We start from the raw sequence: 20,223 nt of genomic DNA, 5'->3' as shown, positions 1-20,223 counted from the left end.
ATTTTACTTATGTGATGGTGATGAGATCCTCAGTGAGAAGAGCACATACAGCAGCCAGAAGTTACCAGTCTAGCAAAGAAGGCTTTGAGTACTGATATAGGATCTAGAGAGAACACTGCCACTAGGATGAAGGTCTTCAATGAGGTTAAGAAAAGGTATGGATCAGGTCAAATCAAAGTCATGATGTGTGCGAATTTCACGCAATTCAGGTGCAGCTCCGTCACAATATTAATAGCATCATGATGAAACAAATGAAAACCATCACAGAGTTTGGTATGCCGAAGACTGTAGATTCACAGGATAACCAACTTAAAACACTAGAGAGCTGGGTTACTGTTTTAGCTTTAAACATATCGGACTTAGAAATTTGAAGCAAAAGAAATGTTGTCCACATAATTGGGCTCAAAGAGAATGTGGAAGGCAAAAGTCCTTTGGATTTCTTGAAGGAGCTGTGGTCTACCATATCCCCTCATGTAAGGGACTTTTCCTGTCCAGTTGAAAGATGCTAGAGTATATTTCAGTATTAACTACAATCCAAAACTACTGATTATGAAACCTCACAGCTATACAGACCACCAGGTAATCTGTGTTGTTTTTGTGAGGGCCATTGTAGCCACTTTTTTTGCTGATTATTAACCTGACCCTGTGGCTGCCTATAAAGTGATATCAAATGTAATCGAAATTGCGAGTTAGGTTGGCCTTCACCACTATCTTCTATATCCCACTCAAATGAAGCTTACCCGTACATCTCAGTAATATTACTTTTGATGATCCAAAGCTGGCTCTCAAAGCTATTGATAATTCTTCATGTTTTGGGCATGTGCTCTCTGTATTGTCTTCTCCCCACAGTACTATGCAGCTTTTCTTTAAATCCTGGACTGACTCCTACTTATGATGTTTTGTTCCGCTGCGACCTTTGTTCACTTTGCAGTGTACTGCATTGCTCTCGCCAGTTGTTTTATTACTGTGTTCCTCCAGCATACTCCCTTGGTTTACCTTGCAGTTACGTGTTGGACATTACAGCAAGTACTTTAATAAGCTTTACTGTTTTCCTCTTGATTTCCTGTTAACCTCCACTTTCAGGAATCCGGTCTGGATGCCCCTGTCTCCATAGTTGTTGATGTTTACTGTTAGAGTTGTTTAATTATAAATAGAAAATTTCAGCATCTCAGCTTTTTAACTGTGGGATACAGCAGGTGGTCCACGGTCTCACACACTGAAGTGTTGATGACTGTTGCCAGGTTCTATAACTTTTTCTTGCCCTGACTAGTACCACATTTTTCTCGTTATTTTTCTCTCTAGTGTGAACATGCATACACATTATGGTTATTATTTTACCAATGTTCACATGTTTTAGTCTCTCTATTATACAAAAAAATCCTAGGATATGACATGTCTTTTTCAGAGAGATATTAATTAGCACAAACAAATGGAAATTATTACTCAGTAAAATAACGGAACAGCGAAAAGAGATTGAATATATTGTTCAGATTTAAACTTTAAGTCGGAGACTTGTAGATCGTCTAATTCATGTTGCCATCAGGGAAAAGTACTGTTTCTTCCCAATGAAGAAGTGTATCCACGAGAATTAAAAGATTTGTTGTTTGGTGAAAGTAAAATCCACATACACGAGCAGCCGAGACGCAAAGTGGCTGGCACGTAGCACAGGCCGGGGGAGTTGGCTAGTTGGCTAGTTTTCTTAATGGATGTCCCTGGGTGTTATGGTGGATAAGGGGCTGAGGAGAGTCAGGGGTGCTGCAAAAGAATTTTCCTTTTCTTGTTTTCCTTGCTTTTTTGTCAGTGCAGACTTGTGCATTGTGGGAGTTTGGGGGTGCGTAATCAGTAATTAAAATGCACAATGCCTGTTTTCTTTTTTGTTTGGGGTGGCTGTGCTTTTGCCAGGGATAGATTTTATTGTTTTCAAGCTGTGTCTGATTTCTCAGGCTGATGCATTAGGAAGGGTGTGTGGGTTGTATACTTTTCTTCTTTATTCTTTCTTGTTTCTGTTTAAATGATTGTTTTTGTGCCTGCTTCTTTACTTACAATAGCTACTTTAACTATGGAATCTTGTTTCAAGTGGCAAGAATTCCAGTGTTCTCTGGATTATTTAAGGCAGAAAAGCATCCATATTACTAAACGAGAATGGTAAACCGGATATGGACGCAGGGACCTGCCCGTGGACGCAAAAGACATAGTGCGCAGGCGCCACACAAAGCCCCCCTCCAACTAACAGAAATCGCAGGAGACATGGTGTGCAGGCGCCACACAAAGCCCCCCTCCACTAACAGAAATAAGAAATGAGGCAACGCGCCCATTACACACAAAAAAAAAAGGAGTCAGACGCAGGCGCCACACAAAGCCCATAGCACACAAAAAAAGAAGAGTCCGACACACGCCCCCGAGTGAAACGGGACAGACTACGGAGTACACAAAGGTTCACAAATCAAGCCCGAGATGGTACGGAAGCAGCCACCGGACGTCATACATTAACAACAAGAAACCAGACTACACTACATATTGGAATCACTTTACAGTTATGCAATATTAACAGGACAACCACAGATAACACAGGCGCAACACCTGATGGGTAATAATAAGAAGAAACAACCGCTCCGTATTAAACATACGTCATCTGAACACGTACAAACTATACAGCATGGGTGAATCTCATTACAGTGATGCACTATTAACCGTACAACCACAGAGAACGCTCCCTATTAACAGTAAGTGTGATCCTCCTTATTACTTACCCATATTACTAACGATAAAGAACAGACAAGTCATGCATTCACGATCACGGGTGCAAAACGATATGGCTCGAGTAATGGGACCACAAAGACGATCCCGCATGAAAAAAAAAATAAACGTAGGCGCCTACAATGCGCTTCTGAAACCGCGGAAGAAAAACTGTCTCGGCTCCAATCATTGTCATTCACTTAACTTCCCTGAAGAAACAACTGGCAATACAACTAATGAGTTTACACGTTGTTGTCAAAAGGGTCAAGTTAGACTGCCTCCTTTACATGAATATCCTAAATATCTACAGAAGCTTCTAACTAACAATGTACCTGAAAGTAAAAACTTTATGAACTGCATTAGATCCTACAATGGTTCATTTGCTTTTGCATCTACCGGAGTAAATATCAGGCCACCAGCTGGCAATGGCCCATACTGCTTTCGCGTATGTGGACAAATATTACATTGCATTGGAACAGTGCACCCTGAAACAAATCACAAACGGAAATTTGCAGAAATATACATCTTAGATCCAGATGACGCAATCTATCAACGAATGAAGCTTCCTGAAAACAAACAATGCATGGAGCTTATAATGAGAAATGTCACTAAGGTCATAAACAATCACCCATTAGCTAAGTCTATAAAAATGCTACATGAGGTTGAAAGAGAGGCCAATACAAAAGCAACCTACGGCTGCCCGCCGGGCACGGGTTCAAAACGCCGGGGGTAGGCGAGCCCCCTTGTTCTGTCCTAAATGACAGCGCACACATTTTTTATAGGCCAATGTGTCACAGTTTGCTCATTAATATATTTTGACAGTGTATTTTAATGAGAATTATTATAAACATATTACCCATGTCCATTTCCCATGTAGATATGTAATGCTTGGTGAGAATAAATAAAAAAGTAACACATATAATAGTTAGGTTGCATTGTTTATTATTAACAAAACTCATCATTTATCTGAAATGTTCTACTTTGTATTTTTATGTTTGGCGATGGAATGCTTCAGTGTACAGTCGATTCATTCCACTTCTAAAGGTGTACATTGTCGGTATTCTTCATTGCATTTGCCCCCAGTGTAACGCGTGCCAGTGTAACTGAGGGGCGGCAGACGAGCTCACGTAATGGGAGACAAGGTACCTCCTCACCCTGATCCCATAGGCTCTTCTCATGAATATTCCAATCTTGTAATATTTTATTATTTACTTATTTTTTTGACACCTTTATCCAAGGCAACTTGTAACATTTGAGAATACCATTGGTATTTGTTTTTTACAGCTGGAACACAAGCAGGTGAAGAGATTTTCTCATGGTCACACAACATCAGTGGCAGGATTTGAGTCCACAACCTCAGTGCCTTAACCACTACACAGCACTGACTGCTATTTAAACAAGAAATAAAGTTACTTAAGAATAAAGTATCCCAATTTTGAAACAAATTTTACTTTATAGTTGCTTCTGCCTCCAAAGATAAATACAATATGTAGTACTTATTATTCTACATTGTTTAATATCCCATCAAAATTCTAGGATCTAGTTCCAACTCTGAATGCAAATTTTGCTATTTACTGGTCGAGAGGGGTGTTGGGAAATTGGCATTGTGTTTTGCTATGCCCCAACTGCTTAATGTCTAATATTCTTCCACTTTTATGACCAATCAAATTCTGAATCCTTAAAGATTTTGAAATAATTCCTGGCATAGAAGCCATCTCTTTTATGAAACATTTGTTGGTAAAAATCTACTATTCGTTCATATCGCCACACTCCCCATTCAGCTTGTTCCCTCTGCCACTTTGCTTCTGACCTAAATTTAACAGATTCATTCAGGTTTATAAATCCCCCTACTAAGCACACCTAGTTTTCTTATTTGACACCACCAGGACCCTTCTTTTCCACTCATTTTGTTAAAACTTTTCAAATCCCTTCTACTTCTTTTTTCTACCTTCAGCTCATATCAGTCCTAAAGACAAGTGGTATTCAATTATTTTCCTCTGTGTCTTCCATCACCCTATTATATAAAATGTTTCATTCTGTTATTCCTGTTAAGAAACTTTCTACATGTTAAGCTGTTCTTAGCAAAACCTCCTAGTGTCCACTTTCTATTTGACCCCTTGATCTTCCTTCTGCTCCCACATTACCTTGAAATTAAATGGTAAGAATATCTGTCTGTTCACCAAAATTCCTAACCACCAACACATTTAATTTAAATTTTTATGCCACATAAGTCCTTTGCCTTAGAATTTGCTCTGTGTCCCTTATGTAACCTTTGCCCTCTTAACAATGTCAGCAGCTTTGTCTACATATTCTGGCACTGTCCTCCTGTTGCTTTCTCCTAGTTTTTTGTCTCTAACTCTCTATGTAATATCTTATCCTTTAATATTCCTCTTTGGCCTCATATTTTCCTTCTTTTGGATCTTCCTGTACTAACTCTCCTTTTAGGTACTGTAGCATTTAAACTGGCTTTAACCCCTAGTTGGACATTTCCTGATTATCTTGTGCCAAATCTCTGAAAATCCCCTTTTCACAATTTAGTTACTTTTGGAACTTTCTGCATCCCGGGTTAAACAGTTCATCTACTGCCATTACTGATGAGTGGTCTGCTGCTGCTGCTGTGTGTGCTCCAGTGACTCTTTTTCTTTTCTGTGTCTCTGTCTTGTGTTTTTGATATGCTGTGTGGGTTGGGGGGTGGTCATAATGAGGGAGTTATTTATATGAATGTTAATTTGTATCCCATTAGCTATGTTTGCTATATCATTGTCTTTTACTTTAAATAAAAATATGATCACAAAAACACAACACACCCCTTTGTTGTTAGGACAGGAAGTTGTGCCAATACCCATATTCTCTAATCAGCCTTCCTGGCTGCTATGATCCGCTTGATTGAAGGCAAGTCTTCAGCTGAATTCAATCTATTTATTGAATAGACAGCTCTATTCTAAATTATCCACAGGTAATATCTGGTAATGTAACTTTATTCCTAACTATAAAGAACATTTCAGACTAGCATTGAAATCAACCTTGACACCGACAAAAGATGAGCTTTAGAGTCAACTTCAAGAACACCAAAATTTTCCATCAAGTCACATTTAACAGTACTTTCATCTGAACCTGAAAGCCTCTAACCAAATCTAAGATTACCACTCAAGTTTTTCTATTGCTGCATTATGATATTCAAGAAGTGAGATACTGTACTGTTTATTAGACAGAGAAGTCTTTTAGCTTGGTTTGTTATTTTGTTTTTGCATATATAAAAAGGACATGAGTGTTATATTTAGGGTGAGTATATTCTTTCATAGACCAGACTTTCTTGAAGCATTATCAAAATTGAGTTTGAGTGTGTAAACAGACACACAAATGGATGGACAACAAATATGGCAATAGCGTAAACACATTGTGATTTTATGAATGTATGCTAAAACTAGTAAGAAACATCTGGCACACAGTGTCTGCCCACTCTTTGGCAGCACATCTATAAACTATGGTCTGAATTTGTAAATAACAAAACTAACATTAGCACTCACTTGACAGAAATAATTGCTGTCTCAATATCCACAGAAGACTCAAGGTGGATAGAGGATCGTGAATTGTACATATCTAGTCTTCTTGTCATTGATTCAATGATTTCTTCCATTGCTGAAAATGGTTGAAAAGTTTTTAAAAAGTCCAAAAACACTGCATGTATTTTTTTCCCCAAAGAGTCTCATTTGTAACATGTATCCAAATAAATAAACCTGCAGTGTATCTGCAGCAAAACCTGAAGCAATAAACACAAAATGACCACAGACTGGATATTACAGGAAAAATCAAATAATGCTTTGATTGAAATTTGTATTCTGTTTTTCTGATTACCTCAAAAAATGGACAGACATGATAGACAGACAGACAAATATACACATGTATAGAGAAACTTCACCTGGCAAATAGCCAAATGATTAAAATTGGCATGTCTGTAGAAAACCTAGATTCAAAAATGTACCCAATTGCAATACTTGCTATTTTAACATGTGTTGAGAAAGAAAATAATTTATTATTAAATTAAACATTACATGTGACATGTCTAACAACCACATCATGCTCGGAAGGCAGCAAGTTACACAGAGTCCAAATTTGCCAGACCATACTTACCCTTTAATTTCTTACCCATCTTCTACTCAGGCTCCCCAGTCGACAGACGGAAACAGATAAATAAGTCAAATATTTAAGGTTAAGTAAATGTAAATTGAATATATTAGAAAAAATAAAATGTTACACACACCCCGATTTCCCAGATCCCAATGTAAAGGCAAATATTTACAGCACTAGAAAAGAAAAGCATGCAACAGACCTGGACCTGCTTTATCTTGATTATGAAACATAAATAATTAAAAAACGAAGAACAAACATGAAAATACACATAAAGTCCAATGTGAAAACACAGTAACTGTAGATATTGAAAACCAGATGGAAGCCGGCAAAATCCAAATGATGAAATGACAGTAGAAACACAGTTCAAACAGGGCTATTCTGAAATGTGAACCAAAACTGTCTCGCCAGTGAGTCCAGATAACAGTCCGGCAGCTGTTTGTAGTGAATGATGAAAAGTTAAATACACCTTACTGCCGTTTGTAACTGGGGAAAGAAAAGTGATGATTTGTTGTTCCTTTCCGGTGAAGTGAATACAGCATTTGTTATGTTAAATCCCAGTCTTTTCCGATGCCTTCTCTTTCTCTCCCTTTCTCTTTTTCTTTTGTAATATGTGGTCTTTTCTTTTAATGTATGAAATTTTGAACCTCCAAAAAAGGTCAAGCATTGTAATTGGGTGTTGTCCTTGTGGTTCTTCAGGTTTTTTTAAATATAAAAGGAAAAGAGTCATACAAACACAATACTTATAAATATTGAACAAAAACAATTGACATTTTATGTTGCCCTGCTACAGATGAATAGCTGTATATATATATACAGTAGCCTAAACCAAAAACTCACAACAAACAATTTGCGTTCATTCCTTTTGTTAGCATGCTGATTCCAATTGATAACTACAGGGGCCGGAGACTACCTCAGCAGTATCAGGTGCACATGTATATGATATCAAGATATAGGACTAAACATGGTAAATGGATACAGTGTGAGAGCTCGGAGGTATATTCTTGTGACTGAAAGGCTAGAAATTAAAATTAAAATTTTCGGGTCTAAATCATACTATTATGACACTGAGTGAACTCCAGACCCGCTTTGAGCCAAGACTATTCTCTTGGTGTAGCCTTTGCTGTCTTAGCGTACATAGGAATTGCCTGGTTGGTTGGTTCATGAGCTGTAGGTCTTTTTGAACTACAACTTATTCTTACTGTGTATTCAGTAAATTATGGACTGATTGAGGCATAAGATGCGAGTTTCCTTTTCATTTCATATCTCATTTTGTTAAGCTAGATGGCTGATTTCTACTTCCATCTCCTTTCCTGGTTCAAACAGCCAGGCCTTTCTCACGTCCTTATTGAGTTTATGCAAATGAAGACTTCAGACTGTCCCATTTTGTCCGGTGTGAAAGAACACCATAATGGACATGAATGTGCCTTGTTCATTCACTGTCTGGGCACTAAAGGTCTGTAAACCCTTGGCATACTTGACATGGTGGACACCAGTAAAGATGCCACTTGAAACTGGCATGAGTGATGGAATAATGTTGTATAAACAGTTATAAATGCTCATTGAGTCAATATTATGTATATATTTTTTTGCAAATCTTAAATGCCCTTCTGGCTTTCTTAAATATGACATTTTACCAGAGGACACAATGTGGGAGCTGCTTTCTGAGAAAACATCCAACTCATGAGTTGCTTTGTGAGTTTAAGACAAGAGGAGCAGATCAGATTGCCTCCTAATTCAGGGTTGTCACAGTCTGTGCAATTTGGAATGTTGATACTCAAGCACCACCTGTGGGTCTCGCTTTTCTGATGCCCTTGAACATGTGGTGCCTATACATAATAATTGTAGTTTCTCTGTAAAGATGGCCTTTGAAGTGTAGTGAAAATTGACACGTCTAAACATTCTTGTCTTCAAATACTGCACCTACAGTTGATTTACCCATCCTGTACAGTAGTGGACAAAAGTTTCGTCAGTGACATAAATGTTGTGTTATGCAAACTTTGCAGCTTCAGCATTTTCAGATTATTTTTTACATGTTTTTATGGTATACTGAAAAACAATTATAAATATTTAATGAGTTTCAAAGACTGTTATTGGCAAATACATCAAATTTATGTGAGTCAGTATTTCCAGTGTTGAGCCTTCTTCTTCATAACTTCTGCAATTCACTCTAACATGCTGGATATCAGCTTCTGGATCAAATCCTGACTGATGATGACCCATTCTTGCCTTTTTAGTGCTTGGAGTTGATCACAATTTGTGGGCTTCTGCTTGTCCATATGCTTTTTGAGAACTGACCACAGGTTCTCAGTGGGATTAAGATTGGGGGAGTTTCCTTTTTTTATTTATGGCAGTGTTCTTGGGCAGAACTGAGAGTGGGCCCACTCCCTTGGATGAGAAGCAACCCCACACATGGACTGTCTCAGGAAGCTTCACTGTGGGCACAACACAGGACTCATGGTAGAGTTCACTATTTATTTCTCTGGACAATCTATTTTCTAGATGTCCCAAACAGTCGGAAGGAGAATTCATTTGCTGCCGTTCTAGGACTTCATTGTCCAAAAGTCTTCGCCTCACTGTGCGTGCAGATGTACTTACACCCATCTGCAGCCATTACTGAGCAAGCTCTGCACTGGTGACAACACAATTCTGTATCTGACTCCTCCTGGTGCTTGCTGGACACTTTTAGCTGATCATTTTGTGCCTAGGCCAAAATAAGTGAAAATCGGTTTTATACTAATAAAGCTCTTTGTAATTAAATAATGTGCATCTGATCACTCTGCACAATAATATAAAAACAATTGAGAGGGCCTTGAAGTCGCTGACAGTAAATGCTTTGCAACAACGACATATTAGGCCATTGAGCTAATTTTATTTTTAAGCCAGTATGGGTACAGCTAGAGGTTTTTCTTATACTCTTGTCCAGTGTCTGTAAAACATATTCATCCTCTTGGGAGTTTTCATGTTTTATTGTTGTACAACATTGATGCACAGAAGACTTAATTTGACTTTTTTACCCCATTTAGCAGAAAAACAACAAGTGAAAAAAGATCTCTGCAAAGAGATCTAAATTAATTACAAATATAAAACACCTAAATCCTCACTGGTGCAGCCAATTGGTTTTAGAATATACACAATTAGTTCAATGGAGATCTCCTGTCTGTAGTCAAGTTCTTTCAATTGATTGTAGTCTAAATGCACCTTATCTGAAAGGTCCAGGCTGTTGTGAGTCAGTATGGTGGCCTAATCTACACAACGAAGGCAAAAGAACATGCCATGGAACACCATGAAAAGGTGACTGAATAGCAGAAGTCGGGGGATGGAGACAAGAAAATATGTAAGCCACTGAATATCCCTTGGAGTTCAATTAAATCAATCATGAAGAATTGGAAAGAGTATGGCACAGCTGTAAATCTGAGCAAGCCATCCAACAAAAACTGAGTGATCATGCTAGGAGAAGATTAGTGAGGGAAGCACCAAGAGTCCTATGAGAACTCTGAAAGAATTACATGTTACAATGGCTGAGATTGGCGAAACTGCAGACAACTGTTGACCGGGTGCATCACCAATCACATCTTTATGGGAGAGCGGCAAAGAGGAAGTCTATGTTAAAAAAAATAAATGTACATGACATGTCTGCTAGAGTCTGCTTGAAGACACACAGGAGACTCTGAAGTCAGATGGAAGATGGATCAGTGGTATGATGAGAAAAAATCAAGCCTTTTGTAGCTGCATTTATCCAAAATTACCAATGTTCTGCAGCTTTTAGTTTGCTTCATAGGATGATTCAAGCACCAGTGTGACACGTGATCAAATAATTCCACAGACAAATGTTTTCATTTTAAAAGTTTTAGTAAACATTCAAAGCAAAACAGTTCACACAAAAATAGAGAAAAAAATGATATAATAAAGAAACGTTCTTAGTTGAGAACGTTTAAGGCATATAAATCTTGTTTCATTTTTCAAAGTTTGGACATACAGTCATACTTGAGACACGTTATGCAAGTTAATCACATAAGTACAATCAGAAAACTGTATGCCATCTCCTGTTTACAAACATGTCTAATAGTCCATGCTAGCAATAAGACTATATCCTAACTAGCTTAATTAACACTCTGTTCTTCAGATATAGATAAGCTCAATCTTATGTATACTTACAGGGGGTGAAAGACTATACCATTCCCTAGTAACTATGAGAATCTGACATTCTACAGAAAGTAAGTAAACACTATATGAATTTAACATTAAATTTTAGTTTTCTAAGATTGGCTTTTACACCTTTGTCCATCAAACTTAGTGTCATGTTTGGCGTAAGCTACACACTGCACGTTATTTAAAAACACACCATTCCTACTATGAAGTATGGTGGAGGCAGCATCATGTTGTGAGGATGATTCTTTGTGGCAGGCCCTGGAAGGCGTATGAGGTCAGAGGGTAAAACAAATGCAGCAAGATACATGGGGGAAACCCTGTACGAAATCTGCACCTTGGATGGTAGACTTTATTCTCCAGCAAGCCGACTCCAGAAATTTCTTAAAACAACAATGGTAATATCCTGGAGTGGCCGAATCAGAGTGCAGATCTCGGTGTAATTGAGAATTTGTGGCTCAATTTGACAAAAGCTGTTCATCTCATGATCTCCCTGCAACTGACAGAGCTTGAGCAGTTTTGAAGAGAAGAATGGAGAAAATGGCAATGTCCAGATGTGCAAAGCAGATAGAGACCTGTGCGTGCAGACTTAAGACTTTCATGGCTGATGAAGGTGCATCTGCCAAATACTGACTTATACTTATTCAATCGATTATTTGGTGTTTTATATTTGTAATTAATTTAGACCAATTTGCAGAGGTCTGTTTTCACTTTGACAATAAAGAGTCTTATGTTGATCAGTGTCTAAAAGGCCAAAATAAATCCATTGTGATTCAATGTCTCTCTGTTATAAAAAAAATCTTGGAAGTAGACGAGATGTGATTTTCTCACAGAGACACTTACACGTCCCGCGAGACAAGTCTTTGTGCCAAGAGATTTAACCATGCCTGGTGCCAGAAATAAAAGACAAAGAGTAGATGACAAAGTAGAACGTTGTAAAGAATTAAAAAATGTTGGAGCGGTACACATGCAGAACAGGATAGAGATAATAGAAGTACAAAAATCGAAAGTCTCAAAAAAAGGATAATAAAGATCGTATTAGCGCAAACAAATGAAAATTATTACTTGGTGAAATAACGGAACAGAGAAAAGAGATAGAATATATTGTTTGGATTTAAACTTTAAGTCAGAGATTTGTAGACCATCTAATTCATGTTGCCAATGAGAGTTAAAAGATTGCCATTAGATTCTTTCAAGTCACACCCTACTTATACCCATTTTCTAACAAGACTACGGTCATCTAACCTCAGTCGGGTGAATGCTTTTGGCAGACACACTTCCTGCACTCTCAGCTCTTATAAATTTTATCAGGACAACAATTTTATACGTTCTAGATGACACATCAACGACTAAGCAAAGAAGAAAGAGCATGGACAAACATTCGAAAAAGTTGTTTTATTTATTGGAGAGAAAGAAACAATATTCACTCATTGGCAGTTATATGTTGCATTGTCGCGATGTAAGTCCAAACACGGAATCAAAATTCAATGCGATCTTGAAGAAAAGTTAATTTCAAATATTGTTTTTGCTGAAGTTTTAAGGTAAAAGTGAAAATAATGCATATGTAACAATTCCCATGAAAATAACAATCTCTTTAAATTGTATATCCGGTTAACCAAACCCGGGAGTGGGTGAGCGAAGCGAGCAGGGGGCAGAGCCCCCTAGTTTTAAAATAATATAATGTGTCATTTCTAAGGGGGTATTTATTGTTTGTAAAATAAGTATGTGCTGTAAAGTGTCTTCCACTGTTTGTGTAAAGCACCACAGAACGTTTGTGCCTCTTTGTGGGATCCTTTAACACTCTCACCTTAGGTAATGTGTCACTTAACTGCATGACAAGGAATTTATGGGCAGACTTTATTTGCAGAGAATCTCCAAGAAGGCTGAAAAGTGTTAAACCAAAACTGTATCAGAGGTTGGGATAGCTGCCCTCTAAGTTTGTTTCCAAGCAATATATGGGGTCCTGTACAGTAGTTTTTCCAAAGCACCTTTAAATCCATGGAATCCTTAGGATGTGCTGTAGATTTTTTTTGTTTGAGTTTTATTACCTGTAACTAATGTACCAGCTGCTTAATTCTTACTTTCATTTGCTTTCTTAGTTTAACAAACATGTCAATAAATAAAAAACACATTTGGCCTGGAAGGTAAGTATTAATACATAAAAAGGCTACAGACACACAATGTTCAAAATCAAACTAAACATAATGGAGAGGCACTAAGTTGTTTTTCAAAAATCAAGCACATCAAATGTACAATTTTCACCACACATGATTTCCTTAACTTTTCCAAAAGTGATTACGATTAGAATTTGGTTAGCGTTCAACAGTAACGTGATATTGTTTCCTTACATATTGAAATATATATTGTGGTGAAACTAGTTGACTTCTATTTTATGTAGCACTTTTCTGTTTTAAATCATTTGTACTTGTTGTACTGTTTTAATGCTAGCAAGTTAAGTACCTTCCACAGTCTGGCACTAAATCCAATGCCTACCTGAGCAAATGTCTCTGGTTTTATTACCAAAATACTAGTTAAGTGGAATATAAAATCCTGCTGTTGCAATCTACCCTGACCAGAGGCACATTTGCATTTTGTTTTTTGTATATTTTTCCTTTGTGCTTCAATCTGAAAAACCTGAGAGCAGATGGCAAGATGCGTGTGTGGAGTGACCAGGTCAGTCCAGATGGCAGCCATAAGTAAATGCTGGCCAGTTTCCCTCTGCAGCTGCTTTCTTTACTCTCCCCTTCTTTTACTTTCGCTTTTTCTACAGCAGCCTTGGCTTAAAGGAATCTGCTGTTTTGAAACCCTAGATAAAGCCCCCTGAAAAGGGATAGCACATTTTTCCCCCCTTTAAAGCTGAAACAAGACGTTTCTTGTGTGCTGTTGCACCACGTATTGTAGTTATTAAATTCAATAAGAAAGGAGCCTTTGTCATAGCGACCATCTAAACCAAGTCACAAGGGACATCTTGTGCCAGAAAACAAAAATTATTTCAACCACAACATTCCTTGGGTGTTTGGTAAGCTGAAAAGAGTCTCTCTTTTTTATTCTTTATGTTTCCATCTTTGACTGATGCATCATTTGATTTTAATTTTGACGACGAGTCGACTCTGTGTGCTTATGCTTTCTAACTCTCTGCAGTCCTGCAGCTGGACTAGTTGAATCTCGCCCTGCTTTTACCAGTCTTAAGCCCTGTCCCAGGGTCCATCAGACAAGTGAGCTGATGCCTATTGTTCAGTCCTGTGCTGTGTTGTGATCACACAATTTCAGGTCTCTGTTTGTATAAATGTCTACTTTGTGAGTGATGTGTTTCTGCTTTTACTGAAAATCAGGCAATGTGGCCAAAGAGTTAATCTGTTGGTCTGTAAACCATGAGGTTGCCTGTCTAGACACCACCATGAACTAATTGTGTGACCTGAGTGAGTCACTCGACCAGCTAGTGGTTCCACCGTAAAACATTTGTAAGCATAGGTGCACTTTGGCATAATAGTCACGACAGAGAAGATGAATATAACCAGAGAAAATGTAAGCCTGTTAATCTAACAAAAATTTCCATCCATTTTTGTATGCACCTAATCAAATTCATAGTCACCAGGTACATTTGGGCCAACACCAGCAGGAACTTCACTGGGACAATTCAGAGTCAGCAGGTAATATAATGTGCATTTTAAAAAATGGAAGGAGATGATTGGAGTGTCAGGGAGAAAAACACAGGTAATTGGAGGACAGCTAATGGGCCAAGATATGAATCCCGTCTCCTGGAGGCGTGCCACTGTGCAACCAGTAGCAAAAATAGACAACTTTAAATAGAATGCTAGTTATAGGTTTCTTGACTCCTAGAAATATGCACATAACAGCAACAAATATATTCTGCCATGATCACTTGGTTAAGGCATGTTTCCTTTTTCACTGCATATGTAATTCATTCTGTATAACTTTTTATATTTCTCTCCTAATTAATGCATTTTGATTGCTTAATCCTTGAATTCCTATGCACTTTGGCCATTTTGTGTTTTTATTAGCAGAACATCAGAACCAACTAACCCCTGAGTTACAGTCCTAGACCATGACATTTCTACGCATTTTTTTCTTTTTTTTCTACTGTGTGGAATGGCATTCATTTATGGTAAACATTAGCTTCTATTAGCATTTGTCTTAAATACAACACAGATAATTGTGAAAACTGTGTTAGTTTTGTATGTGTAAATGTGCACAGAGCTGTACAAAAGTCAATTTTACAGCTAGTTAATGGGACAGTTAATGTTTATTTGCTCATAAAAGCACTATATAATGGTACAATAAATGCAAATAAACATTGTTGCAATAAAAAATAACAAGAACTTTAGTGTTTGTAATATTGTATGATACCTTGTAAGGTGGCAACAAAACAAATTTGGTTTCTTAAACTCTTCAGAGACACCTCGGCTCTTCCATGTTGTTTATTAAACTCCACCAACAGCACTCTTGGTACAAATTAAAGAGGTAGTTATTAGCTGGGCTAGGTGGGCTAGTGGGGCAATTTAACAAACACATTGATGAATTAGAAGATAACCATAAATGCTGGGATACCTCAAGGAGAGGTTTGGAAATGGCTGGCCTGATACATTTTGATAGATGTAAAATTGTAGTCAGTAAACATACCAGACCTGAGTTTCAAGGCATGCTGTCCAAGCAGTTATAAAGATAATTTAAATAAACTGGGCAAGTTGAAAACAGAGAACACAGTCAAAGACCCTAGAAGCTGTCTGATGCAGTACTTCAAGTTCACTTCCTTAACACACACACACACACACACCCACCATATTCACACACAGTGACAATTACCAATTAATATAAACTAAACAAAACAAAAACCTTTTGAAATACATTTTGTCTTTGCTTGGGCATTTCAGGTCATAGTGTTTTCATGAAATGGGATTTGCACTGCTTCTCAGTTATGACAAACTTTAGGGAATAACACAAGTGAAAGGCAGACTTTATTACAGTGACTGACCATTATGGATATCAGGTGAATGTGACTCTGTGATCGTAAATACACTCATGTGGTTGCTCAATATCTGGCAGAGTCGACAGGCACCAAAGTACATGGTTCAGCAATCCTAAGAAGTCTTAAAAGAAATGGTTTGATAGGGAGTGTTACAGTCATAAAAACCATCTAAGAGAGACTGCAGTATGTAAAACATGAAAGCATGAAGTGACTATGGATGAAAAGTACATTAAAGATGAGTCTGTCTTTAGCTTTCTATAAAGGATGGTGGCTGCTCTGTTAGGGTCTAGAGGAGCATTCCAGACAATGATCCAAACAAATGAAATGATGACTGTTGAGAAATACACCATGATGAATCAAAATCAGTTTATCTTCGGGGAAACAACTTCTTGGCGGAAACGTCCATCTTTCAGCATTAAAACAACTTCAGACACACTGCAAACACAGTTAAAACCTACTTGGAGTGAAAGTCTACAGATGGAATCCTTATAGTATCAGATTGACCACCACAGAGACCCAAATTCAACCTAATCAATACTTTGCAGGATCACTAAATGTGGGGAAAAAACAAAAAAGAAAAGGAAGAAGCAAGAGACTTAGTGGAATTTACTACAGTATTACTTGAAAGCAAAGCTTCAGTTTTTTTTTGTTTTAAGGGAGGCTGCACAAAGCACTGACTAGTTCTAAAAATAGATTCTTGTTACTTTTTGTTGTAGGAATGTTTATTTTTGTTTGTTCTAAAGTTATATTGTGTTTTCATGCATAAATAAATTATTACTGCCCTGACAATTATCATTAATAAGTGGTTTTGTTGGGTGATCAAAGACTTTTGCTCAGTACTTTGTGTAGTAATATACATAGATGTATATATATGGCCTAAAAGGTCAGTGTAAGAAAGGATTTCGGCCTCACCATAAAGTTAATCTAATTATGAAAAAAAGCGGAAGAAACCACAATGATGTTTTGCATTTAATTGTTGGAAAGGATAATCTCAGTGCTGGTCTAAAGCAGTTGCTGAAAAGCAAAGATGGTAGTGTTTTTAAGTGTATAGTTTTTAGGTATAGATCAGTTCATGATGTTACTTATGTTATATATACAGAAATTCATGTTAACAATATTTATCAACACAATGTAAGTGGAAAAAAGTTTATTACTATAGAGTTTTTTTTATTACAATACAAAAAGTATTATCTCACATTGATGTTCAGACTTCAGTTTTTTTTTTTTTTTTTTTTATCTCATCTTCAAGCAGCAGTTGATAACTTCAAAATGAGGGTCCTGAATCATAGCTAATGTTGTACATTTATTTGTGATATAAAAGTATCCCTTATTCGTATCTCTTTGTTTGTTCGCATATAATGTGAGAAGCACCTACTGAGATAACCATGTCTGTCTGTCCACATGAAACAACTCGGTCCACCATGGACCGATTTTGTTGAAAGGTGGCACACTTATTCTTCAAAGATATTTATCATCACATAATCTCCCATTTAAAATATTGGTGGTTCTGCAAACTCTTGTCTTAAAAGAAAGATTCATTCTGTGCAATTGTGCAAAACTGAATTGTGCATCAGTTTACTGTTACAGTTTTGCCTTGACAGTGGTTACACCGCTAATTTTTTCTCTTTCACCTCTGATAGCCACTACTTATGGAAAACACAGCCCCAATGCAAGTTAATGAAATACCAACAGACATCATTCATAGATGGAAACTTTTTGTCATGGGATACTTGCGTGCAGCCACGCAGCCTCCTATCTGCAAGTCCTGCTGTACATGTGCAGAAACCTCCACATTACCAGATGTTTTTGTTTTATGAAGTCTTCCAAGTGTCTTGAGCACAAGCAGAACAGAACCAGTGCATCAGCATCTCATGCTGTAAGTTGTAACAGATAAGTTAAATGATCTTCCTAACTGTAAAAGTATAAAATGCAAGCAAGGAAAACAAAAGGTTATAATGATTGAAGTATGACGTGGTATGTAATACACAGAAACATCTCTGTCTCTCCTACTTTGTTCTCTGTTAGTTCATATTCTGATTTACTCCTGTTATTTAACTGGGATTTGTAAATCATCACTTCAGTTCTAAACATGTCATTAGTATTTTATGTATTTCCTTGTTCCAATATATACTTTCATTATAACTTCTTTATATAGTCTTTTGACACCCACTGCACGCCCAACCTACCTGGAAAGGGGTCTCTCTTTGAACTGCCTTTCCCAAGGTTTCTTCCATTTTTTCCCTACAAGGTTTTTTTTTGAGAGTTTTTCCTTATCTTCATAGAGAGTCAAGGCTGGGGGGCTGTCAAGAGGCAGGGCCTGTTAAAGCCCATTGTGGCACTTCCTGTGTGATTTTGGGCTATACAAAAATAAATTGTATTGTATTGTATTGTGTAACGGTGTTGCTGGTTCCACAGGAGAAACTAAATGGCTCGTAGAATGCCATGCTTAACCGTATCCTGAATGTGCTTTATGAAACCAGAAACCAGTTAATGAGTTATGACTAGAAATGAGGAATACTTAAAGTGCTTCTAGTTACAGCCAATTAATTTTAAGATAGCTGGAGTTCCCCATGTGCCATCAACACAGAAGTTCCTGGTGTGCTATTACATATTAGGACAAACACTGCAGTGTGTCCTCATTGAAGATTTCACTCAGATTTCACTGAGATATCATTGGCAGTGAGGGTCAAACTCAGGATGCTGGAATTACAAGCAGCAAGTCTAGCCGGTGACAGATCTGGCAGCTAGCTATGATGGAGCTCATTAGTAATGGTGAACATCTCTTACATCTTCTCTGTATGCACACTGGTGGCTGCACAATGTTTTAAAACCCAACACCACTTGAAAATAGCTACATCAAATTCTCAGAAGACTATGCACCATTTAAGCTCGGCTGTGTCTGTATCATCAACATGCAGAACTGATATGAGATATGCAACACAATGGATGAAAAGCCATTCATCGTGACTTCTTTCAGTGCAACCGTGCTCTCATCTCAGTGGTCACTCATGGAGTTATTTATTTTTATTCTTTTGTTTTTGGTGGGTTTGTTTCAAATATTAGAAGCAGGTTTTAGTGGAGTGATGCCACCCAGTAACCTGACTTTTTTTTTTTTTTTTTTTAATAAAGATTGTGGGAACTGCTTGATCACCCAGATCTTTTCTGGGAGACTGTTTTTTTGCCTAAAACATATTATGTTTTGAATCTCTGCCTGTATGTTGGACCATGAGACTATAAGCTCTTTACAAGAAAAAAACTGACTTGTATTGTAGCAATAATGTCATTCCCCAAAAAGTGAGGATGTTTGTCATTGCTGTGTCACAGTGCATTCATTCAATAATGAATCACCTAGAATAGATTATTGTACATACAGCATCTTTCTAGACTAAAGTTATCCAAAATATATCAGGGTCTGGACCCTAATTTTGAATAATGTTGTCTAGCACCATCCTCGCTAGCTCCTAGACGTTAAAGAGATTCTCATTTATGTTTCATTTAAGAATTAACTTTGTCACAGATGATTCCCCTAAAATTCCGTAGGAAAAAAAGGTTTAGACAAAAATGAGACATGAGATACAAATGACGTAAAAGGAGTCAAAATTGAGAATGTGGCATGAAAAGCAGGTCATATTTTGTGAACTCTCTTTCTGGTCTTGTTTTAATCTCTTTCAAGATTTGATATTTTTTATTTATTATTGGACTAATGCCTCTATCCATGGTGACTTACAACATCTGAGATAAAATTGCTATATTTCTTCTGGTTTTTCAGTTGGAGCACTGGCAGGTGAAGTGACTTGCTCATAGTTACATGGTGTCAGCAGTGGGATTTGAACACATAACTTCAGGGCCTGAAGTCCAATGTTATACTGCCTGCCTTCTTCCAGAATGAGTATGGTCTCATTAGAACGCAGCAATATAAATTAGATCAACTAATGAGAGGATATATTTATGACATTACTATATTTTTAGAACTTGCTGTTTAATAGTTTGGAATTTTTTCACATATTTTGCTAATATGTGTAAACTGCCATTTTAGAGTTTTAGTGTTCCTGTTGCTATGACAAGTTAAGGCATTCCTATTGCAATGATGATGTTCACCAGGAGCTTGTGACCTCTGATAACCATTATTTAGGTTATCGCTTACAATGCTGTTTTAACCGAGAGCGAGTTCAAAGAGCTTCAGGTGCAGTTCATCTTGTTTGATGTTTTCTTGTTATTCAAAC

General features: G+C 37.4%; 1 protein-coding gene across 3 annotated transcripts in view; it reads left to right on the top strand.

Moving 5' to 3' along the window:
• LOC114665083 (zinc transporter ZIP11-like) overlaps window positions 1–20,223 on the top strand; it is a 1,034,136-nt gene that overhangs the window by 854,258 nt on the left and 159,655 nt on the right. The window contains exon 8 of one of the 3 annotated variants that reach the window (XM_051936343.1): window positions 17,641–17,868. The exons of the other annotated variants lie outside the window; for them this stretch is intronic. Coding sequence (XP_051792303.1) covers window positions 17,641–17,836 — 196 coding nt within the window. The 3' untranslated portion in view covers window positions 17,837–17,868. Of the gene's footprint in view, window positions 1–17,640; window positions 17,869–20,223 lie in introns of those variants that run through there. 3 annotated transcript variants of the gene reach the window in all.

Source organism: Erpetoichthys calabaricus, chromosome 14, assembly GCF_900747795.2.
Source record: "Erpetoichthys calabaricus chromosome 14, fErpCal1.3, whole genome shotgun sequence".
Taxonomy (NCBI): Eukaryota; Metazoa; Chordata; class Cladistia; order Polypteriformes; family Polypteridae; genus Erpetoichthys; species Erpetoichthys calabaricus.
The sequence above is the reverse complement of the archived record's forward strand: the minus strand, read 5'-3'. Positions and strand labels throughout refer to the sequence as shown.